The 27,129-nt window shown below is 37.1% G+C and overlaps 2 protein-coding genes across 2 annotated transcripts in view; both read left to right on the top strand.

Moving 5' to 3' along the window:
- Window positions 1-597: 597 nt before the first annotated feature.
- LOC125651760 (uncharacterized) lies at window positions 598-1,332 on the top strand. Its single transcript, XM_048880512.2, has one exon. The coding sequence runs from the start codon at window positions 598-600 to the stop codon at window positions 1,330-1,332; it is 735 nt and encodes a 244-aa protein (XP_048736469.2).
- A 3,301-nt stretch (window positions 1,333-4,633) lies between these two features.
- Window positions 4,634-27,129, top strand: part of LOC125650676 (IgGFc-binding protein-like) — a 28,772-nt gene continuing 6,276 nt past the window's right edge. The window contains exons 1-31 of the mRNA XM_048879141.2: window positions 4,634-6,825; window positions 6,992-7,687; window positions 9,975-10,253; window positions 10,497-10,526; window positions 11,199-11,246; window positions 11,364-11,497; window positions 11,809-11,941; window positions 12,074-12,178; window positions 12,259-12,503; window positions 12,608-12,918; window positions 13,155-13,447; window positions 13,570-13,775; window positions 13,994-14,189; window positions 15,422-15,469; window positions 15,596-15,729; window positions 17,214-17,346; window positions 17,477-17,581; window positions 17,662-17,906; window positions 18,011-18,321; window positions 18,557-18,849; window positions 18,972-19,177; window positions 19,361-19,556; window positions 19,664-19,780; window positions 20,462-20,706; window positions 20,882-21,192; window positions 23,974-24,266; window positions 24,807-25,012; window positions 25,666-25,861; window positions 25,954-26,058; window positions 26,244-26,488; window positions 26,666-26,976. Coding sequence (XP_048735098.2) covers window positions 6,765-6,825; window positions 6,992-7,687; window positions 9,975-10,253; window positions 10,497-10,526; window positions 11,199-11,246; window positions 11,364-11,497; window positions 11,809-11,941; window positions 12,074-12,178; window positions 12,259-12,503; window positions 12,608-12,918; window positions 13,155-13,447; window positions 13,570-13,775; window positions 13,994-14,189; window positions 15,422-15,469; window positions 15,596-15,729; window positions 17,214-17,346; window positions 17,477-17,581; window positions 17,662-17,906; window positions 18,011-18,321; window positions 18,557-18,849; window positions 18,972-19,177; window positions 19,361-19,556; window positions 19,664-19,780; window positions 20,462-20,706; window positions 20,882-21,192; window positions 23,974-24,266; window positions 24,807-25,012; window positions 25,666-25,861; window positions 25,954-26,058; window positions 26,244-26,488; window positions 26,666-26,976 — 6,437 coding nt within the window. The 5' untranslated portion in view covers window positions 4,634-6,764. The remainder of the gene's footprint in view (window positions 6,826-6,991; window positions 7,688-9,974; window positions 10,254-10,496; window positions 10,527-11,198; window positions 11,247-11,363; window positions 11,498-11,808; window positions 11,942-12,073; window positions 12,179-12,258; window positions 12,504-12,607; window positions 12,919-13,154; window positions 13,448-13,569; window positions 13,776-13,993; window positions 14,190-15,421; window positions 15,470-15,595; window positions 15,730-17,213; window positions 17,347-17,476; window positions 17,582-17,661; window positions 17,907-18,010; window positions 18,322-18,556; window positions 18,850-18,971; window positions 19,178-19,360; window positions 19,557-19,663; window positions 19,781-20,461; window positions 20,707-20,881; window positions 21,193-23,973; window positions 24,267-24,806; window positions 25,013-25,665; window positions 25,862-25,953; window positions 26,059-26,243; window positions 26,489-26,665; window positions 26,977-27,129) is intronic.

Here is a 27,129-nt window from a genome sequence, read left to right as displayed (position 1 = left end):
AATTATCGAACACGTGCTTGGTATTACTAAATTATACAAAAACATATATAAACGCATTTAGATCAGTGTTCTAATGAAAACTTACATCGGTGTGGCATCTCAAATGATTGAAAAAGAACAAATTTTCAGTAAATGTAGCAGCCCGCTGCATTGATGAAGTCCCGGACATAAAGTGCTAATCCCGTATAGACGGAATTGGGTTTTCCGGAAAACGCGGCAGCACATCTTTCTTTATGAAAAGAATGGTTCAATGGTATCAAACAGAAGAGGAAAGGAAGATCTCTAATCCAGCTTTTTCTGAAATGATCAGTGGTTTTGTGAGGGGAAATTACTATGGTGAGCGCTGTGGCCCCATGGAGCTCTTGCTTGATATTGTTCCACTCATATATATCAATTTGGGTTTGTCAATCTGTCTGTCTGTAACGCCTTGGTTTCCAGATGATCTCATTTACACTCTAATCGTGACAAGACCTTACGATATCGAAGTTGTAATCAAACGTTCCTATATGCAAACTGATGGTGTCAAGATAAGAAATAACCTCGTGTGTTTTTCGTCATCCCATACGGACAAACTTTTATGTCAGTGCACTTTCAACAATGATCGGCCTAGTTGTGTTTTTTGGTGCGTTAACAACCTGTTCTGCGAATAGTTATGTCGAGAGAGAGTTTTTGCACATACGCGCCACTCTTAACCGCCAGGAGAGGGAAATCAAAGAACTCAGAAGTGAGAACAGGGTTCTGCGCGCCGACATGGACAACCTTAACGCGGAGATTGAGAGACTTAGAAATGGTCTAAACTCTTCGCCCTGTCACGATGACGAAATTCGACAAAACAATAACAGTGAAGACGAGACAATACAAAGCAAGCAACTTAATATGATGTCAGAGTCTGGAGTGGAACGAATACGACACACAAGGATATCCCCTGAGCCTGTTGCCTTCTATGCGTACATGAGTAGCAATGAACCAAATCCAAGCCTCCATCGCTCCTTAATTTTCGATGTCGTGAAAACAAATTTGGGTGGCGGTTACAACAAATATAGCGGGATGTTTACAGCACCAAGTCCAGGTGTATATGTGTTGACTTGGACTATTTATACTGGAAACCATGGAATAACCGAATTTGAGATATACATTAATCATGATGTTGTAGATGGTACTTTTGGTGAAACTGATGACAACCAAAACTATTTTGATTCTGATTCTGGAACTATGGCAGTGTGGCTTAATGCACATGATAATGTTTATATTCGCTCCACCATACTATGCACTACTTATGTTGCCAGTGAAGTCCACGCCAGAACATCTTTTGCCGGATGGAAATTAAACTGATGTTCTTGCAAAATAAACACATTTGTTTTAAGATTGTAGAATCTCTGAAATAAAATGTGTGTGAAACGCATGGCCCCTGGTTGTAAAATGACTCATATTATATAACTTGAATGCTTGGGAAGAAAAGATTCATGGAAACCATTGGCAACTTTGTCATAATCATTTATATCATTGTCTAAAGTTGATCAGCTGTCCTGTGATTTTGACCGTGTCTAACTCGAGATTCTGGCTTGTATCTATGGCTTATACACGAATTTCATAATCATCTTAGTATAGTGCCAGTGACTTTGAACTTAATCGATTGACCTTCATTTGCCATAGCACAAATCCGAAACAATTTCCCAAATACACAATTAAAAGTCTCGAGTTTGGAACTATTTTAAATATCGTCTGGTTGTTAGTGATTTAAAGTTTCACGTTCGTTTTGAATACGTACGTAGGTAATAGAAAAGGCTTCATTGTGTTAGCACGGCGCTCACAGCGTCAGGGGATGCTTACTCTTCCTAGGCACCTGATCCCACCTCTGATGTGTCCAGGGGTCCGTGTTTGCCCAACTGTCTATTTTGTATTGCTTGTGGGCTTTGTGAGATTGATCACTGTTCGTTATCTTCGCCTTTCATTGGGCTACAATGGGGGTCGGTACGTAATCAGGTCTACTAAGATCATAGCCCTTCGGATTTTCTCAGTGATCACCCCACTTTCTAATTATATGCAAGTGAAGTTTTTAGAATGGTTATTCATTTCCTAAGTTATTTTTTTGTAATTACTCGCATGTCAAATTTTTAAGCTTTTACCTTTAATATTTCCAAAGCTCTGTATGAAAGGCGAAGATAACGAACAATGATCAATCTCATAACTCCTATAAGCAATACAAAATAGAGAGTTGAGCAAACACAGACACCTGGATATACCTTAGGTGGGATCAGGTGTCTAGGAGGAGTAAGTGGACGACTCTGTGGTGTCTTTTATTTCGAGTTCACTGGGATATATCGAATCGACATACGAATGAAAATTATTATTGTTAATAGATAACACGCCGTCGATATATCTAATGTCGAATTGAAGGGCACAGGAAGAAATTTTTTCTTTTCACGTAGAAGTTTTTGAATAAATCCTGCTTCATAGGAATTCAAAAACAGGTCAACTAACAAAGGAGCCCAATTCGTGCCCATGGAAAATTCCAACAGACTGTTGGAAGACCCGATCACGAAGATATTGTCAATGAGGAACTCCAGCATATTTTTTATTTCAACTTCAGAGTGCTTGTGCGTGGAATCAGAGTGGCGTTTAACAAAGTAATTTTTGGATGACTGATCACTAGATATAAATATTTGCGTATTCCATTTTTGTTGAAGAAGCAATCGTCTATGATGTCAGAAAGTCCAATCTTTAATTTATCGTGAGGAATGGAAAGTCATACGTTTTTATGTTGTTGTTTTGAGAAAAGTTTTGCAATTTCAAGTTTACTAAAAGTTTTTTATAGAATTTTTAGAATCCACATTTGATTTAAACCACTTCTGGCATATGTAGTCGCACAGTGCGTTTGAAGTTTCTCCTTCACAGCTGTTAATATTTTTGTGAGGAGCAAAGATAGGGGCTTGTTAGAACATTTACTGGATTCAGCAATGCGTCTTTGTAAGGGTTTTTATGAAGTTTAGGAATCCATTATAGGTACAGTAACTCATATTCATCCGACCCATTGATTGAGATATTGAATGTGTCTAAAACTGAAGCATGGTTTTGAAGAGTATAAGTACAATTACCAAAAGTTTTATGGCCTACAAAATCATCCTATACGAGGGCTGTTTGATGTGTAATTTTACGATATCTCAAAAGCATTCGACTCAAATAGTGAAATGAACATTACATCCCTTCAAAGTATTCTCCGCGGTTTGAAATACGTAATTTCAATCTCTGAATCTATTTCTGAAATGCGTCATGGTACGCTGATTTAGGTAGACTTCTGAGGCACTGACTGATGGCTGACCCAAGGGCTTGTCGGGACTTGTAACGACGACCAGATAAGAGCTTTTTAAGTTTTGGAAAAAGGAAATAGTCGCATTGGGCTAGATCTGAAGAGTATGGTGGGTGTGGAAAGACCATAACCTTCTCCGATTTCAAAAATTGCTTCACAAGCTCAGGTGTATGTGATGGAGCATTATACGGAAGTAGACGAACATGCCTAAATCCTGATACAGGGCGTCGTTTATGATAATATTTCTTGAGCTTTTTAGTATAACATCTCGGTAATACCGACCTGTAACACTTTTGCCCTTCGGCACCGACATTTGTACGGTTATACCATCACATGAGAAGAATATGCAATAAAGAACCTTCTTTGTGCTTATGGTTCTTTTTGGCAACTACATGCCTTCTACCGTGTTTAGTTTAACCATATTATGTTTCTAATTTTTCTTATTGGTTCGAAATAGTGAACTCTTGTTTCGTCACCAGTAACAATGTTTGCAATTTGTCTTCGATTCAATTTGGGGAAATATTTTGGGCAATTGCTTAGCGGTTTGTACTCGTACCCGTTTTTGGTCATCTGTCAATATATGCGGTATCCATCTGGCAGAAATCTTTTGTACTTTCAAAATACGTTTCAAAATGAAATGCACCTGCGATAGCGATATACCAACAGTTTTTTGTAATATCACGAATCGTGTATCTGCCATCATTTTCAATTATTTCCCTGACTTTTGAGACATTTGCCTTGCCTGTTACAGTCACAGGTCGGCCAGATTTTGCTGCATTTTTGACGGACTCTGTGCCAGTCAGAAATGTCTTTCTCCACCTACGAACTGTCTCATAAGATAACTTATCAAACTTATAAACTTTCCCCAATTCATTAAAAATCTGCATTACCGTATGACCGAGTTTTGTGCGAACTTTTATATAAGCTCTAATTTCTTCAATATTCCCAACCCAACCATTTTTACAACAGTGGTCAACGACTGGCTCTATCGAAATGACTATAAGTTTAAAACTATGTGAAGCTGAAGGCTCGTGTTTATACCGTTGGAAGGGTATTGAATTAAGCTATTCAAAAAGTATCATCATCCACGAAATCGTGCAAAGCATTATCGCGCTGTGGTACAATACACATTACATATCGGACAGCCCTCGTATCTGATAAACATTAATGTGGTTTTCTATATGTCAACAAATGTACCGGCGATACTTGTAATGCGAAAATGAACATCTTGTGTTTTCAACCTCTGTAAATAAAGGTCTGAAAGTCGATACTTAGAAGACAAAACAAAATCCAATATTTTGTGATTTGATGAATGATCCCCGATATAAAAAGCAACTCAGGAAATGATATTATCCCCTCCGTTAATATATCGACAAAGAAGAAACAGCTCATTAAGGTATCACACCGGTAATTGTCCAATCAAAATGAACGTAGTCAATTGTAGTTCCATATATTTAAAGAAATATTTTTTCCTTGCCCGATTTTTCTCATTTCCTCTTCTTCTTTTCTCTTAATTTTTGCACCCCTGATTAGGAAATTTTGTGTAATTTGTAGAAATAACCAAGTGTATACAAAGGAACTATTTGCTGTTGGTAGGTGAGGCTACTTCCTGAGGTGTACTCCGGCTGTTTACACACATGTGAAAAACACGTGGATTTGAGGGTAGTCTTGTTTGCGGGTAATTTATTTTCGAAAATGCCGCGTAGGGTGGTGTTTTTCTGGTGTCGGCAGACGAGATAGGTAACATAGAACGTTTCTGACTGCGTTATTCGGCATCAATTCTGTAAACTGATTTTTAATGAATTTTTTTCCTCTATAGTAATATATAGTGAAAATAATTACCGGTGTGATACCTTAAATGAAAATGGTTTAAAATGCGCTATCATAGAGCAGTATATTTTGCTGTTGCTCGGCACCATAATGGCGGACTGCCAAGTGATGAAAATATGGCGGTGCCCCTAAATGATGCCAGATTTTACTAAAAGAAAGAGGAGAAACACGTTCTTCAAACTTAGTACTATTTTTAACATACTATCACGAGACACTTAATTCATTACCTGATATTTTTGTAAAGCAGGAAGATTCTGAGAATAAATGGAAAATAAGACACACACAGGACGATATTATGTTTGATAATGTCTCATGGAAATAGTTTATGGCAGAAGATATGATTATTTAAAAAAGGAGTAATTATGTAGTGACGCCAAAACACATTAAAACTCCTCTTGAAATGAATTAAATATATGGTAAGTTCAGCTCACTTAATTTGGGTATTTCAGACGTCCCATTTGGTTTATATTCAAAAATCCAATCTATGAAAAATTGTCCTTTCTCATGACTTTACTGATTAACAATACAGTTTCTCTAAAGAAAAAAAGCACTGCTAGTGAAATTCTATAAAAATCTGGTAAAAATGTGTAGGGATATTTTGAAAGTGTCTAGGGTATTTCTAACTAGATTCACAAGAAGTATGATTAACCCTGCATAAATCTGGGGAACCACTTGTTGACAAGAGAAATGTCATTATCAATGAACAAATGTTTGTATGCTTTGTGTAGAAGTTGAGAATTCGTTGAGCATACATTGCGCAGAGCAATAGTATAATTACCATAAGCGCGATCCGAGAAACGCCTTCCTTAATTTTATTAAAAAGATACGCTATCGCTAGAAATGCAATACACTAACTCATTGCCAGTAACGAAAGATTGTCATCCGTATTAGTTTTGAAATGAAGGTGTTTTTAAATACCGTGTTATTTGCTTATTTTATTTCTCGCATCATTTTGCGGAAACTGATTGATAACACAGGTAAATCACAGTAGCTCTTTTCTACGCAAAACAGAACGTATTTACTCAATGGAATTGTAATTCTAACAGTTATTTGCTGGCGTATTTCCTGTTCGATAAAACAACACATTGGCCATTTATTGTATGTCGGATTTAATACCGTGACATCCTTTTGTGTTTTCTGATTTTCGTGTATTGTTAAAGTTTCGGACACTTAATTACGCACTTTTGACTCCTAGCAGCTGTTTGTATTTACCATTAAATAACGCAACAGTCTTTAATAAATAAGATTTGTTTAATTTCTACAAAAAGATCAGTTATTTCACAAAGAAGTATCCAACCTTTTGTGGGATGTGTCGATTTCAATACCCCAGATGTTGAAGAAAAGGTTCGACACGGGGAATTCTGTAGTGAGAAATAAAAATGAGTAAAAAAAATATTTAAATATCTAAAATCACAATTCAATTTGAATAAATATTGGAATGTACATGCAAAATACAAAACGAAAAAATTACTATCCCATCAGAAAAAAATGACAATATAGTAATTCATACACAGCCTTTTCTTTGAGCAATAAACTTTACTTCCCTACCCATGGAATATTCTTCTTGCTGTATATATAAGAGGCGGCTGACGTACAGGCTGATTTGCCAGTGGGTGTCGCGACGAAAATGAGGCTCTATCTATTTTTTCTCCTTTTGGCGATCGTCATTATAGTCGCCGAAGTAGAAGGTAGGAATGTTTGTGTATTTCATATTTTAAAAATGTATATTGCTAAAATGCAGTTTGAATTTCGTATAGGAATCAATACTACCATTCAATTGTTTTTCGTTACCTTTTGTTTTTGTTTAGTACAACAAAACAGACGCATCTATATTCTCGTTACTTTTATTTTCAGGAAAGAAAAGTAAAAAGGGTGGAGGGAAAGGTAAAGATAGTGGAGGGAAAAGTATAGAAAAACAAGGAAAGCATAAAGAGCGTGGAGGAAAAAGTATAGAACATGGAGGGAAAAGTAAGGAAAGTGGCGGGAAAAGTAAAGAGAGTGGAGGGAAAAGTAAAGAGAGTGGAGGGAAAAGTATAGAAAAACACAGAAAACGTAAAGAGCGTGGTTGGAAAATCAAGAAAAGTGGAGGGAAAAGTAAAGAAAGAGGTGGGAAAAGTAAAGAAAGAGGCGGGAAAAGTATAGAACATGGAGGGAAAAGTAAGGAAAGTCGAGGGAAAAGTAAAGAGATTGAATGGGATAGCAAAGAGAGTGGAGGAGAAAGTATAGAAAAACAAAGAAAACGTAAAGAGCGTGGTTGGAAAATTAAGAAAATTGGAGGGAAAAGTAAAGAAAGCGGAGGGAAAAGTAAAGAAAAAAGAAGGAAAAGTAAAAAACATGGAGGGAAAAGTAAGGGAAGTGGAGGGAAAAGTAAGGAAAGTGGAGGGAAAAGCGTTGAAAAAGAAGGAAAACACAAAGAGAGCCGTGGTAAAAGTCTTGAAAGGGGAGGAAAAAGTAAAGAAAGTGGAGGGAAAAGTAAAAAAGGCGGAGGAAAAAGTAAAGATCATGGTGAGAAAAGTAAAGAGAGCAAGGAGGAAATTGGAGAAAGTCGAGGTAAGCCTTCAAAAGTAGTTGTAAATCTATATACAGTGCTCCCTTGATATATTGCCCCCTGTTATAATGCCATCTCCGCTAAGTGCCTGATTATCCTAAAGAACATATTTCTCCCTATGTTAAAACCCCCGTTATATTACCAACCTCCCATAATGCCATATCCGCTGATTTTCACAAACAAAAGGTAAAATTTAATAGGATTTACCCTCAATAATAATGCCAATTACCTAACACGCATCAATAATCACACCCGTACTTTGCAAGTAGTGCGGTGAAGTGTGACAAGCTGGACAAGGTATGCAGGTGGCCAGTTTAATTACAAATTATTTCTGAATTAAACTCAAAATTATTTAAATGTTTACACAAAATGGAGCCCAAAGACATTTACAGAATTGAATTTCATTTGACTGTTCATTGCATTATCTGTAACGGTGAATTCGTTGTATTGCGACCCCCGCTTTATTGCCCAAATTGGTCTTGCACAAAGGTTGGCAATATATCGAGGGAACACTGTACTGATAATTACTATAGTAATTTCATTAAACCAAAATCAGAGATTCAATGCAGTTTATCTTAGACATACATAGACAAATCAAATGGCTCACGGCAGATGTGAACGGTCGACAGGGGATGCTTACTCCTCCTAGGAACCTGGGGTCCGTTTTACAAAACAACTTACGACAAAGTCGCAAGTCTTTTAAATTGTATTACACAGTTATTAGTTTAAACGAGGGAATTAAAATGCTTCTGAAACTTAATTTTCAAAATTATGTTTTCACCATTTTACATTGGAGTGAATTATCTTACAATGAACGGGATAATTCCAGTACGTAAAGTTGGTAGTAAGTCGTAAGTTCTTTTGTAAAATGCATCCCTGATCCCACCTATATTATGTCCAGGGGTCCGTGTTTGCCGAAGTCTTTATTTTGTATTCCTTGTGGGAGTTATGAAATTGATCATTGTTCGATATCTTCGCCTTTCTTTATGAGATATGTCCCCGTGGTCATTGCTTAAAGGAATAAGTGTCATTCTAAATTGATATTATCAAAGGAATAAACGTTTTCGCTTTTTATCAAGGTATATAACTTATATATATTGACTTAATCGGATTAAAAAACAATCAAGATAATTTCCAATTCATTTATTTATCTTCCTAATCGGATAATAAACGCTCCATTCCGAAATGTTCATGATCACGTGACGGTGTAAGATGAATTTAAAAATTAAGAAAGTAAACTGGTTGTTGGCGGAACACATTCAGCTATAAAAGATAGTCAAACGGGGGATGATGAAGGTTTGGTTGGTTGATTGTATATTGTTTAACATTACGCTCGAGAATCTTTCATTCATATGGAGACGTCACCATTACCGATGAAGGGCTGCAAAATTTAGGCCTATGCTCGGCGCTTACTGCCTTTGAGCAGGGAGGGATTTTTATCGTGCCACACTTGCTGTGACACAGAGTCTCGGTTTTTACGGTCTCATCCGAAGGACCGCCCCATTTAGTCGCCTCTTATGACAATCAATGAGTACTGGGGGACATATTCTAACCCGGATCCCCACGGGACGATGTGGGATGGGGAAGGGAAACCACTTTGAGCAATGGGCGTGTAAAGGGGGTTGGTTGGATAAGTTTAATGTTGATAACATAAAACCAATTTTAATACGACAACATATAGTAAACGAAATCCTCTTCCTCCATGGTGTTTTTAATAATATTTTTCTCGTGCTCTTGCGCATCTCCACCTAAAACGTCTATCTTTCATTAATGTGCATTAGAAAATAACCGTTTTAAACTTGCATTGAATAGACCAGTACTTCGTAATACCAATTTGTCGAAATTGTCAGATATTATTTCTCATATCTTATCATACTGACAAAGTTTTGTTCTGGTTTCCAACATTGAAAAAAAATGTTTGATATGGCAATTTGAGAAATCTTAAGAATTTTTTTAGTGACTTGTAGTTTTCTTTATAGATTTATGAGGCAATCGTTTTATACACATTTTCACAGAGATTTTCTTTCGAAATTGTTCATCTTATACGCCAAAAGCATGTATTTAGCATAAGGTTTCAGTGTTGAAACGGTTAGGCAAAATTTGTAAAGGATGTTATTGGTTTTGAAAAATGTCCATGTGAATAATATCCTGTTGATGCTCTTTATTACAAAACCAGAGATTTTGATATTCAGTTTTCCTTTAATGAAAACATTTTGGCTATTCATCCATTGGATACCTCAAGGAGACAAAGAAAATGATGAAAATAACTACTACATGTACTATTTTCAGGTCCGAACAAGATAATTATTTGTGAACGTGCCAAAAAACAAATCACGTGTCCAGTAGGATCACGTTTGAGGATTCTCTCTGCTTCCTATGGACGATCTAGTAGAAATGTGTGTCCGGGAACTATCCGAACGCTACGTTGCTCATCAAAGGTTGCTCTTGCGAAGGTCAGAGGTCATTGTGATGGACGACGGTCTTGTGAACTTTTAGCCTCCAATACCGTATATGGAGATCCATGCCAAGGGACTGCTAAATACCTAGATATCAGCTACAACTGTCAGGGTGAGATAAGTATACCATATGAAGGTATTATAAGATTGCAAAAAGTATTTAATATAACCTATAAATGATACACATTTATCAACATATTTATTAAGAACTAATATAAATGCTCCGACAGTAAATATTAGCGTATAAAACCTCTGAACTTAGGTTTCAAAGAAATAATCATTGAAAAGCCGAGGCTACATTTGTAGATGGTTATAATGGTAGAATACCACAGTAAATCTTTTTGAATGTTTACAGCGATTCCTTCACGTCCTCCAAGGATGTCAGGTAAGAGCTGCTTTCTTTTTCATTCAATGATTTTAAAGGAATGACGACAATTACATGTATCATACATGCATATGCAAAATTTAATTCAGAATAATTTACAAACAGCACCGAAGACAGTTACGGTAAAGACTGCAAACAAATATTCCTACCATTTCCTGACCCAGTATGGTATCACTGCAAACGACAGAACTTGTTTCCAGTTTGAAGTTTTATCTTGTCACGATGCACACGTTGCCATCATGGACTCACCCAAACAAGCAAAAAACTTCTACGAGATTGTGATAGGAGGCTGGAACAATAGAAAATCTGTTATACGGAATATGCGACAAGGAACCCCCAAAACTTTTTTCATGAGCGGTTTATTGAGCTGTAAGGAATTCCGACCATTTTGGATCAGCTGGATCGCCGGCCAAATCAAGGTTGGTCGTGGGAAAATATGTGAACAGCAGATTTTAATGAGATGGAAGGATCCACGTCCTTACAAGACCAACGTTATTGGAATATCTACCGGATTTGGAGCTTATGGAATCTGGCGTTTTGGGACTGGTGAGTAGATGTTTGACTGACTGAATTTAAGAACAAGTAGTGATACATTTCACACTCAGGAAGATGATCTGGACAGTGTTACATTATACTGATTGCAAAAAACTTTAATACATATGTTAATTTCAGGAAAACCTACTAAACCACAAGAAGAGCCTCCTGTACAGAAACCCAAAGGTACACAAAACACTGACGCAGGCTTTGTAGTGATATTGTAAGCATAATCCAAATGTTTGTCACATGGTGGCAAAAGTGAATGAAATTAACCTTAGCCTCTTATATTTGTGTCTGTAGATATTTACCTTGGTTGCTATGAGGATCGCAGAGTTCGTCTGTTGGATCAGCAATATATGCGGGTGACAAAATTAACCATTTCGTCTTGTAAGGAACTCTGTAGGAAGCGAGGAAAGAAGTACGCTGGAGTAGAGGTAACACAATGCTTAACAGCTGAAATAGTACAGTGGAAAGATAGTTCTACCCTGTTCTGTTCAAATGATAAAAGAACACGCCATTGTACACCATCACCAAAATGTCATAGAAAAAAACCCACTCAAGATCTTATATTAAAGTTCATAATTTAATTTTCCAAAAATCAAAGGAGTACATCAGACATAAGACATACCACCTCCGTTCCAGATATGTTAAATGCTGATATTGATACAACATATTTCAACCATTGGTCAATATACTGTATCAGTAAAACACTAAAGCTCAATATCACTGTCGTTTTGTTCTCCAGCACCGCAATGAATGCTTCTGTGGAAATACCATGAAAAAATATCCTAAAAAAGCGGACAGGGAATGCTCTTATCCTTGCAGTGGCAATCCCAAAGAGAAATGTGGCGCTTCCTGGAGGATCAATGTGTATCAGTGTATGTATATATCGGTGTGTTGCAAGCCATTTGTTGATATCCCAGTTCATAACATGACAAAGTATCATGCATGCCTTTGTAAATGTCTTGTTTTTGTGTTACATATGTAATTTTATTCATTTTGATATAAAGTGAGCACACCAACTTGTGGACAGTGTAACAAGAACGCCAAATGTATCAATGGGAAATGCGTATGTAACAGGGGTTATCATGGTGACGGAGTAAACTCCTGTCAGAGTAAGTACCTTTTTCATTACAACATAACTCAACACATATTCTCCTAGGGACAAAATCTGATGTTTTTCATTACATCACAGAATCGTGTTTCTGCATGGCGTCGGGAGATCCTCACTACAAAACGTATGATGGTGAAATGATCCACTTCATGGGAACATGCAAATACACGCTGACTAAATCCACGACGTCAAATGACACTTGCGGATTTCATGTTACCGTGAAAAACGAACATCGTCACGGAAAAACACACGTGTCTTATACCCGTCAAGTGGACGTTGATGTCCTCGGGAAGCGTGTCAGCCTTCGACTGAAAGGGGTTGTGATGGTATGGCTTCGTAATACATCTTATTTCAGTATTTACCAATTTGTTATTTTCAATACAATATGTTGTACAAGGAAAGAATACCAGTGAATAAATATGATTTTCAGATTGACGGGGAAAAGAAGTATCTACCAGTAAATGAACTTGGCGGTAAACTGAAGGTGTTCCGAAGCGGACGTTATGTTCAGGTGTTGACTTCCTGTGGAGTACGAGTGAACTTCGATGGTGTCCACGCTGTGTCGGTGACAGTGCCCGGTACATACCGAGAAAAGCTGAGCGGGTTGTGTGGAGATTGTAACGGTAAACGTGATGATATGAAGACCAGTACCGGACGTGACGTCAGTAAAGAGAGGTTGAAATATTCATTGATCGGCAACAGTTACGAGGTCAAGGACGACACGGGGGATGTGGGAGAGAAGTAGGATTTTTTTCTTTGGGGTTTTGCTCGTTTCTTTCTTCTCACTTCCATTTTTATACATCTCTCAAGGAATAATTAATCGCAATTACGTTATATATTATATCACAAATAGATCTAAACATTCCAGAATTAACGTTAGTGTTTTTCAAAGACCGACAATGCATAAATATATATACATCATGCGTAATGCCTCTCTCATAATAATTGTTTCAACAAAATTGTTCATTCATGACCAGGTGCAAAACGGTAGAGGATGACCCAAACAGTTTTAAATGTGATAAGAAGATGAACGATCTAATGGCGACCGATAAATATTGTGGCCTGATCAGGAGTACGTCAGGGCCTTTTGCTGCGTGTATAGCCAAGTTTCCAGACATGTCCAAGGAGTACTTCGAATCCTGTCGCATTGACGTGTGTTCTCTGCAGGGAAGCGGTCTAGAAGTGGCCAAGTGTGAAGCGGTGGAGGCGTTTGCTGAGGACTGTGCCGACAACGGGGTGACTGTCAAATGGAGAACGAAGGGCTTCTGTCGTATGTTAGACTATTTATCTTCTTTGTAAAGCTGGAATATGATTTTTAGACGGTAAAATTAGATAAGATTGTGTTCAGATGACATCTTGTTGCTATATAGACGATTATGACTATTCTTTCAGCTCTGAAATGTACAGACCGAAATTCAGAATATAGAGCTGGTGGTTCTGGGTGTCCGGCCACGTGTTTGGATCCAAATTCGGAGACCACGTGTACGTTGGAACCACAGGAAGGGTGTTTCTGTAAGGCGGGATATTTAATGAGTGATGGAGCATGTGTTCCGCGAACGCAATGTGGATGTAAAACGAAAGCAGGCGATTATTATCCGGTATCTAACATACCTGTCGTTATCTTCTCCTTTCATACTCTTCAGACAAACGTCGGAACAAGTTAATCTTCTGTTAGTGTTGTTCATTAGCACTCGAAGCTAAATTTTGTTTATTACACAAAGTGAAGGGAAAACTACTTATTGCTAGAGTTAATAATAACCGATGACGAAGTATACATGTATATTGATATCAATTAGCTTCGATTTCATTTCATTAGGTGGGAGCAAAACTGCAAAGTACTGATTGTGGGTCAGTCTACTTATGTCGAAACACTCGTGGTGTGTCTTCTTTTAAAAGAATATCTGTTGGTCTGAAATGTCACAGGAATGCCAAATGTGGACTTAACAAAAAAGGAGAAAGGGCGTGTGTTTGTAACAAAGGATACATAGGAGACGGATACCGCTCCTGTTTACGTAAGTTTGATATTTGTTGTTGCATGGATAATGAAGTCCTCGCAGAAAATATATAAGCGATCGAGGCTAAACTGAATGCTGTGGGGGAAAAGTTAACTACCTCATGCACAGGTTTCACTGTATCCGATCGGAATATCGCTCTACCTTTTCCGTTAAATCAAGAAAAAACGAGGTTTTGACGGAAAAGATCAAGTGATGTTCCTATTGCACCTGGATCTTCCCAAAACTTAAATTTCCACTTTGTAGGAGAAAGCAATGTTTGATGAATGCTTCATGTTGTAAAGGCAGATGCATGTGTAAGCGCGGTTTCCATGCTGGTTGTTAAAATTCTTGTACAAGTAAATCACAAAAACATTATAACCTCTTTCAAAATTTACACTCATTCAAAATTCCAAATGGGGAAAGGCCCGCAATGAATTAACACTATTTGGAGGAAGGTAGATTGAAATTGGTAGTATCATTAAAAGTCATTCACAGCATTATTTTTTACCGTATGCCCTTCTTTTCCCATTTTAGAACTGTCAAAATGTTTAAACTCTAAGTATAAAATGTAAATTCATATCATAATTCAAAGTTTCATATTGTATTGGATTAGATGGAAATTTTATTTATTCTATTGCTTGGTTGAATAATTTTCACCTTCTCAATTGAGAATTTTTCACTCATAACGGAGACTTCACCATTGTCGGTGAAATGCTTCAACATTTAGGTCTATACTCGGTGTTTACGGCTTAATTTGAGCAGAGAGAGATCTTTATCGTGCGTCACCTGCTGTGAAACAGGGTCTCGGTTGTTGTGGTTTCATCCTACGGACCACCCCATTTAGTCGCTTCTTATGACAAGCAAGTGGTACTGAGGACCTATTCTTACCCGAATCTCCCGGGATTTGTTTACTTGAAATTCAAACCTTTGGGAAAACTTTAAAGTGGTAGAATAAGAATAACACGATATCAATTTTTTAACCATTTGATACTGTCATCAAATGCAGAAGGAAAGGATAACAAACATTTTTATCATTTCTATCGAAAGTATAAAATCGAAAAGCGGATTAGGGCCTACTCGAAGCACAAAAAGTACACTCCGCACTTTTCATCCTCCTTTTGAAAGAATACAACTAAGTCTGAATACACGTGCACTCTGCATTTTCAATTCAGTAAGATTAGACAGTCTATTTTCTATGTCTTAATTCTTAATATATCCTGATCAAATGAGTGCAAAACTTTTAATTGCAGGGAAACCCACGGTGCCACAAGAGGAGCCCCCCGTACTGAAACCGAAAGGTACATACTGTTCTAGACACTAGGACAACCTTTGTAATGATATTGCCATCTATATTCAGATGCTTGTAACTCTTTTAGGAAAACACGAAGGAAATTATATACTGCTATTTTTCATTTTGTTGACAGATACTTATCTTGGTTGCTTCGAGGATCGCAGAGTTCGTCTTTTGGATCAGCAATATATGCGGGTGACAAAATTAACCATTTCGTCTTGTAAGGAACTCTGTAGGAAGCGAGGAAAGAAGTACGCTGGAGTAGAGGTAACACAATGCTTAACAGCTGAAATAGTACAGTGGAAAGATAGTTCTATCCTGTTCTGTACAAAAGATAATGGTAATAGAACATGATATTCTAGATACACACTTATATTTCATAGAAAAAAATAATTCAAGATCTTAGATTCATCATGACTGTCTGACATTCTAATTTTCCTAAATTCAAAGGAGTAGAACAGACATTAGACATACCACCTCCACTCCACATCTGTAAAATGTTGATATCAATACAACATGTTTTCAGCCATTGGTCAATATACTGTATCGGTACAAAGCACAAAAAGAACTTTGCACGTTAAATCTTGATTCCCGCCTACATTTTCAAATCGTATATTTGAAAAAGCTCCTCAATTTTGCTAATGAGATTTTTTATATACAAAACAGAATTTATTAGAAATTGATGATTAACTTTTAAACCAGTGGGTTTTTTTCTATTATATAAATATTTTTCCAGAATCTATTCTATAACAATAATAATAAAATACACTAATTCATAGGGCAGCTGCCAGGGATGGGGCCCTGGCTAAGCTCCCTGAAAATATGACAAGACATTACCTACTGTGCCACGAAGGGCACTTCCTATAAATTCTATTCTATAATGTGCAAGTATATCTATCTGTCTAGTGTATTATAATGAATATAAAAAACTTTATTATGTATATTAATTATGATATTTGTTTTGACAAACAAAACAAACAAACAAAAAACATTCTAGTATACATTCTTTAAAAAAAAAGATTATCACTATAGATAAGATGATTTATGATTTGATTCATAAAAATAATGTTATTTAAATGGACTGAAGAATTTTAAAATATACCGCTAATGCTGCCTTAAAGGTCCACACACGACAACTGAGAGTTCATAGATGACCCTTAAGCAGCCTAACTTTTAAACCAGTGTTAATTAATAAATTGCTCTTAATTACAACTCCTTTTGATTCAGGAGTAAAAAAAATCTGTTCCATAGTATCATGCTTTAAAAGCCTTATTGATGTCAATAAATAACCAGCTCATTTGTCAAATTACATTATTATTGAGTAAAAATGGTTAAACTTTATTTTTCATAGTACAATCTTAGTTGCAAGTGATTGAAGAATGAATATTTTCGCCGTGTTTTGGTTTGTAAATATATACCCCCACCCCGTGAAACAACAAATGTTTGATATAGAATTACTAAATGACAATCTATAATACATGTACCTGTACAAGGGATTTGTGTTTCACGGGGAAGGGGTGTTTTAAAATAATTTCCGTTTTCCATTGATTTATATCGTGAAATACGTTATTTTAACCCAAAATATAGAGTTATCTCTCTTTGTTTTGTCCATAAATCAACTTTTATGACAATTCATCTATATGTCTATATTGACAGAAAAATTATAACATTTAGAATTTGACCAGAAGGTAAGCAGGAAAACGATACTATCGTCCGCAGTTCTTCAATATTACTGTCGTTTTGTTATTCAGCACCGCAATGAATGCTTCTGTGGAAATACCATGAAGAAATATCCTAAAAAAGCGGATAGGGAATGCTCTTATCCTTGCAGTGGCAATCCCAAAGAGAAATGTGGCGCTTCCTGGAGGATCAATGTGTATCAGTGTATGTATATGTCGGTGTGTTGCAAGCCAGTTGTTGATATTCCAGTTCATAACATGACAAAGTATCATGCGGGCCTTTGTATATGTCTTGTTTTTGTGTTACATATATGATTATTCATTTTGATATAAAGTGAGCACACCAACTTGTGGACAGTGCAACAAGAACGCCAAATGTATCAATGGGAAATGCGTATGTAACAGGGGTTATCATGGTGACGGAGTCAACTCCTGTCAGAGTAAGTATCTTTTTCATAACAACATAATTCAACACATATTCTCCTAGGAACAAAATCTGATGTTTTTCATTACATCACAGAATCGTGTTTCTGCATGGCGTCGGGAGATCCTCACTACAAAACGTATGATGGTGAAATGATCCACTTCATGGGAACATGCAAATACACGTTGACTAAATCCACGACGTCAAATGACACTTGCGGATTTCATGTTACCGTGAAAAACGAACATCGTCACGGGAAAACACACGTGTCTTATACCCGTCAAGTGGACGTTGATGTCCTCGGGAAGCGTGTCAGCCTTCGACTGAAAGGGGTTGTGATGGTATGGCTTCGTAATACATCTTATTTCAGTATTTACCAATTTGTTATTTTCAATACAATATGTTGTACAAGGAAAGAATACCAGTGAATAAATATGATTTTCAGATTGACGGGGAAAAGAAGTATTTACCAGTGAATGAACTTGGCGGTAAACTGAAGGTGTTCCGAAGCGGACGTTATGTTCAGGTGTTGACTTCCTGTGGAGTACGAGTGAACTTCGATGGTGTCCACGCTGTGTCGGTGACAGTGCCCGGTACATACCGAGAAAAGCTGAACGGGTTGTGTGGAGATTGTAACGGTAAACGTGATGATATGAAGACCAGTACCGGACGTGACGTCAGTAAAGAGAGGTTGAAATATTCATTGATCGGCAACAGTTACGAGGTCAAGGACGACACGGAGGATGTGGGAGAGAAGTAGGATCTTTTTTCTTTAGGGTTTTGCTCGTTTCTCTTCTCACTTCCATTTTTATACATCTCTCAAGGAATAATTCATCGCAATTACGTTATATATTATATCACAAATAGATCTAAACATTCCAGAATTAACATTAGTGTTTTTCAAAGACCGAGAATGCATAAATATATATACATCATGCGTATTGCCTCTCTCATAATAATTGTTTCAACAAAATTGTTCATTCATGACCAGGTGCAAAACGGTAGAGGATGACCCAAACAGTTTTAAATGTGATAAGAAGATGAACGATCTAATGGCGACCGATAAATATTGTGGCCTGATCAGGAGTACGTCAGGGCCTTTTGCTGCGTGTATAGCCAAGTTTCCAGACATGTCCAAGGAGTACTTTGAATCCTGTCGCATTGACGTGTGTTCTCTGCAGGGAAGCGGTCTAGAAGTGGCCAAGTGTGAAGCGGTGGAGGCGTTTGCTGAGGACTGTGCCGACAACGGGGTGACTGTCAAGTGGAGAACGAAGGGCTTCTGTCGTATGTTAGACTATTTATTTTCTTTGTAAAGCTGGAATATGATTTTTAGACGGTAAAATTAGATAAGATTGTGTTCAGATGACATTTTGTTGCTATATAGACGATTATGACTATTCTTTCAGCTCTGAAATGTACAGACCGAAATTCAGAATATAGAGCTAGTGGTTCTGGGTGTCCGGCCACGTGTTTGGATCCAAATTCCGAGACCACATGTACGTTGGAACCACAAGAAGGGTGTTTCTGTAAGGCGGGATATTTAATGAGTGATGGAGCTTGTGTTCCACGAACGCAATGTGGATGTAAAACGAAAGCAGGCGATTATTATCCGGTACGTAACATCCTCTTCAGATGAACGTCTGTGCACATTAATCTTCTGTTAGTGTTTATCGCCTGCACTCAAAGGTTAAAGTTTATTATTACACAAAATGCAGGGAAAACAGTATATATTTGTACCGTGCAATATCAATGACGAAGTAGATGTTAATATCATTTTGCTTCGATTTCATTACAGGTGGGGGCAAAATTACAAACTACTGATTGTGGGTCAATCTACATGTGCAGAAACACTCGTGGTGTATCTTCGTTTAAAAGAACATCTGTCGGTCGTAAGTGTCATAGGAATGCCAAATGCAGACTGAATAAAGAGGGAGAAAGGGCGTGTGTTTGTAACAAAGGATATATTGGAGACGGAGACCGCTCCTGTTTGCGTAAGATTATATTTCTAATGATGAATTTTGCTAAAGTGGAGACTGATATCACTGCTGTGTTGCCATCTAGATTTCCTAAGATTCAAACTTTGCTTTAAACATTTCAGCAAAACTGAAAACTCCACTTTGTGGGGAAAAGAAATGTTCGAAGAATGCTTCGTGTCGCAAAGGCAAATGTGTGTGTAAGCGCGGTTTCCATGGTGATGGTTATAATTCTTGTACAAGTAAGTAACTTAATGTGTACAACTTTTTCCTATATTCACACTATCTTAATATTCCAAACTCTGAAGTATCCATTTTCCCAGCTGGTGTTATGGGGGAAACAAAATGCATATTCTATTTACTGGTATAATTAAAATGTCATTCACAGTCATTGATGCTATCTATCCCCCCTTTCCAAAAATGAAACTACGAAAATTGTCCACTACAAAATCTTTAAACGGTGTTAATTTTACATTTATTATGAATCAGAAAATGAAGTGAGTAAAGGAAAATTGTATTTTGTGATAGGAAACTAAAATGTTAGAATAGCATTTTTTAAGACCCTCTGATCAAGGAACAGATTAAAGAAAAATGTACACGAAGCATATTCTTGGAGACTTAATCCTTTCTCAATATGCTGTATTTTCAATTTAGCAAGATAAAGATATTCATTTAATCTTTCAGTGAATAAAATAAACGTAAGGAGCTCCGGATTCTCTTAGACATAAGTAAGGAAAAAAGTACATTAATTGGAACGTATGTAGAATGAAAGGTTTTTAAGATGAAATAATTAAACCTATTCCTCACCAGATCTCACCTCTCATACTAGTATATCCAGGGTTCCGTGTTTGCACAACTCTCTATTTGTATTGCTTGTAAGAGTTATGAGATTGATCACTGTTAATTATCTTCACCTTTCTTAGAATCGTGCTTCTGTATGGCGTCGGGAGATCCTCACTACAAAACATATGATGGAGAAATGATCCATTTTATGGGAACATGCAAATACACGCTGACCAAATCAACGACTTCGAATGACACTTGTGGATTTCAGGTCACCGTGAAAAACGAACACAGAAACAAGAACACGCGGGTTGCTTTCACTCGACAAGTGGACCTGGACATCTTAGGGAAAAAAATAAGTTTACGACTTAAGGGTGTAGCAATGGTAAATTCATGCTTAAGGATTCAACATAAAAATGAATGTTATTTTATTTAAAAGCAATAGTTTTATATTAGTAGAATTTAAATGTACTGTATATGGCGGTACCATCAACACATTTTAAACAAATTATCTTTAATATCTCATCAAGTTTAGGGTTTTGTGATCAATTCCTTCGTAGATTGACGGGGAAAAGAAGTATTTACCAGTAAATGAACTTGGCGGTAAACTGAAGGTGTTCCGAAGCGGACGTTATGTCCAGGTTTGGACTTCCTGTGGAGTACGGGTGAACTTTGACGGTGTCCATGCCGTGTCAGTGACGGTACCCGGTACATATAGAGGAAAGTTGACTGGGTTGTGTGGAGATTGTAACGGTAAACGTGATGACGTGAGGACCAGCACCGGACGTGACGTAAGCAGGGAGAAACTGAAGTACTCTTTGATTGGTAATAGCTATGAAGTGTCTGATGACACGGATGACGAAGGAAAGAGGTAATAGTTAAGGCATCCTATAGAATAAAGAATCAAAATTACCTATGATATTCTTATCAAGTTTTGATAAATCTCGAATACGAATTATCGCCACCTTCTTTCTGTTTTTGATTATTTACCCTATGTATTCATTAACAGAAGCTTTGTCAAATCAAATCACTTCATTCCAACTGACAAAGCTTTTAACGACATTGTCTTTGCAAGGTTCGTTACAATTGTATTTTCAACGAACTTTGCATTAATTCTACATTTGGTAATCGTACTTGTACTCGAACTGCCATTTCCTTCAAAAGCATCATTCAGTTTTAAACACATTTAATATACCAGTCAATGTGACGAATGGATTTGAATTACCGCACTTATACTGGATTCCTAAACTTAACAAAAATCATTACAAAGACACATTGCTGGATCCAGTAAATGTTCTACCAAGTCCATATCTTTGCTCCTCACGCAATTATCAACAGCTGTGAAGGAGAAACTTCAAACGTATTGTGCCACAACATACACCAGGAGTGGTGTAAATCAAATGTGGATTATAAATTCTAAAGAACTTCGATAGATTTGAAATCACAAAACTTCTTTCAAATCAACAAGATCAAAACGCATGACTTTTCACCACTTTACTCGACCATTCCTCACGATAGATTAAAGACTAGACTTTTTTTATATCATAGACAGTTGCTTCTCCAACAAAAATGAAAAACGGAAATATTCAGTTATCAGTCATTGTAAAAATTACGTTGTTTCAAAATCACTCTGATTCTACGCACAAGTACTCTAAAATTGGTATTAAAAAGATGCTGGAGTTCCTCATTGACAATATCCTCAAAGTCGTTGGTGACTAGGTCTTCCAACAGTCTGTTGGAATCCCCATGGGCACGAATTGTACTCCATTGCTATCTGATCTGTTTTTATATTCATATGATTATCTCCCTCATGCATAGCTCTTATCCTTGGACGAATTTGGCTGCACTTTTTTGGCACACTGTTTTTGGCTATATTTAGCTCTAAAACTTCATAGTTATTTCGGATTTCAAACATTTCGGTTGAGCATCACTGAAAAGACGTTGTTTGTCGAAATGCGCAACTGGTGCATCAAAATTGGTGCCGTGTGGGTTTTGCATGAGACAATTCATTCAAATGCCTCTAAATGAGAAGAAATAATCTCTTGCTCTGGTCGTTAACTCGACATTTAGATGTATCGATGACGTTTTATCTACTAGCAATAATCCTTTTCATTCATATCTCGATTCGATATATCCCAGTGAACTCGAAATAGAAAACACCACAGAGTCGTCCACTTCTGCTTCATACATAGATATTTTGTTGAAAGTAGATATTAACGGCAAACTAACAACTCAACTTTATGACAAACAAGATGATTTCAGCTTTTCCATCGTCAACTTCCCATATTAATGTAGTAATATTCAATGATCACCTGCATGTGGTGTGTATATATCTCAACTAATTCGATACACAAGAGCTTGTTCTGCGTGTGATCAGTTTTTAACTCAAGGCAGGCTATTTACAAACAAGTTGATGTCACAGAGGTTTCAACAGTATATATCGTTTAAAGTTACTTGTTTATGTATTGATCGAATGTATGCGTATGAGACGATTACGGTGTACACTGACTCAAACCAGGTTATATCACACAATATGCCCCAACATTAAATTCATTCCTTTTAATGTAATGCAAAATGATAAAAATGCAAGTCTTCGTGTGTCAAAATATACACAAACACTGATAAAGAATACAAATCATTCGCTGCGCACAAGGATTCATTTAGCAACCAACGACGAACCTTCGAGCTGTGAAGGTAGTCCTCTTGGTTTTACGGAACATGTAATTTAGGCATATTTATCAAATTTGAAGAAGTAGTTATTGAAGGTGAAGTTTGTTACGAACTTCATAGTAGAAGATATGTGTAGACTACGAATGTAACGTTAAAGCGATTTAGTTTGCCAACAAAACCTGTCATTGGGTCAAATGCTGTCTGCCGTGTTTCATACCAATTGTTAGACCATTCTTTACACACATTTTGACTACCGATTACTCCGATTACCTCATCAAGATATAGGGTTCAAGACGGGTGTAACCGGTCGACAGGAAACGCTTACTCCTACTAGGCACCTGATCCCACCTCTGCTATATCCAGGGGTCCGTGTTTACCGAACTCTTAATTTTTTATTCTTCAAAGGAGTTGTGAGATTGATCAATGTTCGTTATCTTCACCTTTTCACAAGTAAATGTGACCTGACGTCATTTGATAAAATGTGATGCATATTTTTTTTGGCTTGGAGAGGCGGATTAAGCAACCCCATTCCCCAGTGAGAAGTGTATTTCAAAATGAATAGTGCAATATTTGCTTGATATGACATTAATTCGAATATGTTATCTTTATTTCAAACTAGCATTCAAATATCATACAGAAAAAGGTATTGATTTTACCACAGTGATTTAAGTACTGGAAATAGATTTTAACGTTACGTCTTGCTTGACATCGAGAAAACAGTCTACATTACACAGTAGTATCTTATTGTATACGTTGATTTTCAATTTGATAGAAGGCCTACAACAGTACTGTGATGTAAATCAAAACAAGAAAAGGAAGAAAAGTTGTTCTGACAGGGGTGTCCCCATATCAGACCATATTATACAAAATAAATTACATATCTTAGTTTGAGTTTGACCAATCAGAGACTATAATACAATAACAATTAAATTATTGTTGAATATTCCATAATTATCATTATGATTAAGTTTAAATTCTCCAGATGCAAGACCGAAGAGGACACACCATACGCTTTCACATGTGATGCGAAAATGTCCAACCTTTTGGCTGGAGATAGATATTGTGGTTGGATTCAGAATAAAGAGGGTCCATTTGCAGAATGCATCACCAAATTTCCAGACATGTCCAAAGAGTACTTTGAGTCGTGTCGTATTGACGTGTGTTCTTTAGAGGGAAGCGGTCTAGAAGTGGCCAAGTGTGAAGCGGTGGAGGCGTTTGCTGAGGACTGTGCCGACAACGGGATCATGGTGAAATGGAGAACCAAGGGATTCTGTCGTACGTTGGACTGTTGATATTTATGGACAGCTCAAATGATTTTATTATCGACTACTACTAATTGTCTTTAACGAAATTTGATATCTGATAGATTGATCACTGTTCGTTATCTTCACCTTTTGCACACACACACCTTTTTTTAAATTGCCCTAATTCGAAAGTATGTCACGTTTATTAAATTTCAAAAAGGCCCACTAGATGAAATGTTTTTGAGAGAGATGAGGGTTTTCTGATAAACCTTCCATTGTGAGTTCAAATCCTTGAGAAATGGTTCACTCATCACAAGTTCTCTTCCAAAATCAAGTTTTAAATATAGCTTAGTTTTTTTCGAAAACGTGCAATGATGCCTTCTTTCGTTTTAGATTTAGCGTTTCTTAATACACTGTTATTGATACGTCAGATATATGTTTACTGGTAGAAAGGATTTTCCAGTTCGTGTATCAGACATTCTTCATATATATGACAATGAGATAGGTTCACCATACATTTCTTCAATGTACTCTAAGACTGTGTTTGTGACAATTGCCCTTTTCTTTCCAGCCCTAAAATGTGAAGACAAAAATGCTGAGTACCGATCCAGTGGTTCGGGCTGTCCAGCTACATGTCTGGATCCGCACTCTGAGGACACATGTACTTTAGACCCAACGGAAGGTTGTTTCTGTAAGGCGGGATTCGTTCTTAGTGACGGGGCATGTGTACCACAGGGTCAGTGTGGGTGCAAAAATGACAAAGGGGACTACTATCCGGTAACTACCAGTCCTAGTTGACACTGCAAACAAAATAATACATTGTTAGAATATACTTAATTCATTTTCAATTGATAAGTCGTTTTCAAATTTTTAATCAGAATACATGCATACACTCTTTATTCATTCCCTAGAATTGTCAACGGGATGGAATAATAAAGAAAATATGTAACATGCTGAACCATTGTATTTTCAAATAACTTTAACATATGTAGCGCAAAGTATTCATACCGATTGCTAGGCCTTTCTTGACACACTGATTTTGACTACGGATAACTCCCGTTTACCTGTTCAGGATATAGGACTCACGGCGGGTGTGACCGGTCAACAAGGGATGCTTACTCCTCCTAGGCACCCGTCCCCACCTCTGGTGTGTCCAGGGGTCCGTGTTTGCCCAACTATCTATTTTGTATTGCTTATAGGAGTTATGAGATTGATCACTGTTCGTTATCTTCACCTTTCATTCTCTTCTTTCACCATAGGGCTAAGTTTGTGGTACTTCGCCTACAATTGGTGACGTATCAATGAGTGAAAAAATTCTCTATAGGACGTAAAACAAACCACTATTTAACCAAAATATATTTCGCATTTTCTTTAGAAAGCCTAATGAATGCATCGGTATAACGTTCTCATTGCTACATTATCAATCGTAGATTGGAAGCAAGATCCAGGCTCCTAACTGTGCAAAGACCTATGAATGTAAACTGATTCGTGGGAAAGCCACCTTGGTGAAAACTTCGTCTGGACTCAGATGTCATAGGAATAGCCAATGTCGACTGGATGAAAATGGAGAGAGAAAATGTGTGTGCAGAAAAGGATTTTTTGGGGACGGGAAGAAATCTTGTCAGCGTAAGTAAAGAGTTCTTAATTCGATAGAGGATATTGTTTGCGGAGTATGAGTTATACAACTTTGTGAGTGCACCAGATCACACTCTTTACAGCTCTGTGTGGTGGTAAATATCGATGTCATAAGAAGGCTGCCTGTAAGAAAGGACGATGTCAATGTCGGAAAGGATTGTTTGGAGATGGAGAAAACAGCTGCGAAAGTACTATTTCTGTTAAGCTCTTCCTCTGACTCTTGAAACAAATTATTATCTAACGATGGTAAAGCATTAAATATTTTCCCACCTTTTCATTATAAACTTGTTCCTTGTATAATTGAATTCACTGAGTGGTTGATACAAATAAACTACATCAAAGCCAAGCATACTTCAATGGTTATCTTCTGTAGAAATGTGTACGTGTAGTGCAAGTGGAGACCCTCACTACAGGACGTACGACGGCCAAATGATTCACTTCATGGGAATCTGCAAATACACGATGACCAAGTCCCTTACGAGGAATGATCCTTGTGCATTCAGTGTGGAAGTCAAAAATGAACACCGAGGTAGAAACCGGCGTGTGGCCTACACCAGAACAGTGGATGCTAAAATATACGGCAAAGTCGTGCGGCTAGCCCCTAATCGTAAAGTATATGTAAGTAACGAGCATGTATATATGTACGTCGAATTCCAACCTCAGTTCTGTAATCTGATTTTAAATCATTTTGATAAAGTTCACATTATAAACTGACAGCAAGTTCACATTACAAACTGACAGCAGAAATTTTTCAAAGCTTCGTATAGTTATCATTGGTGAAATATATACATGTAGATCAATGGAGAAAGGAAGTTCCTCCCTGTATCAGAAAATAACGGGGACCTGAAGATTGTGATCAGTGGTAGATTTATCCAACTAATCACAAAGTGTAACATATACGTGAATTGGGATGGCAAGTCGGTGGTCCAAGTAGGTGTTCCAAAATCCTATAGCAACAAGATGGAGGGATTATGTGGAAATTGTGATGGTAGAAAGAATGATTATCGCACAAAAGAAGGCGTAGATGTGTCTTGGAAAAGTAACAAATATGTTCTGATTGGGAAAAGTTATGAAGTATTTGACGACTCAGACAAACCATCCACCAAGTAAGAATCTAGTCACTTCCAATAAAACTACATAATCACTGCATATCCGATAAAGCTCCACAATTATCACGTAACAATAGTCTTTCACAATAAAACTCCACGTAAGAAATTAGTCACTTCCGGAAGAGTTCCACAGTCACGTAAGAGTTTAAT

Source organism: Ostrea edulis, chromosome 5 (assembly GCF_947568905.1).
Source record: "Ostrea edulis chromosome 5, xbOstEdul1.1, whole genome shotgun sequence".
Classification (NCBI taxonomy): domain Eukaryota; kingdom Metazoa; phylum Mollusca; class Bivalvia; order Ostreida; family Ostreidae; genus Ostrea; species Ostrea edulis.
The sequence above is the reverse complement of the archived record's forward strand: the minus strand, read 5'-3'. Positions and strand labels throughout refer to the sequence as shown.

What these genes read in the sequence shown, in the direction of transcription:
- LOC125651760 (XM_048880512.2), top strand. Translation starts at nt 598, where the DNA reads ATGATCGGCCTAGTTGTGTTTTTTGGTGCGTTAACAACCTGTTCTGCG.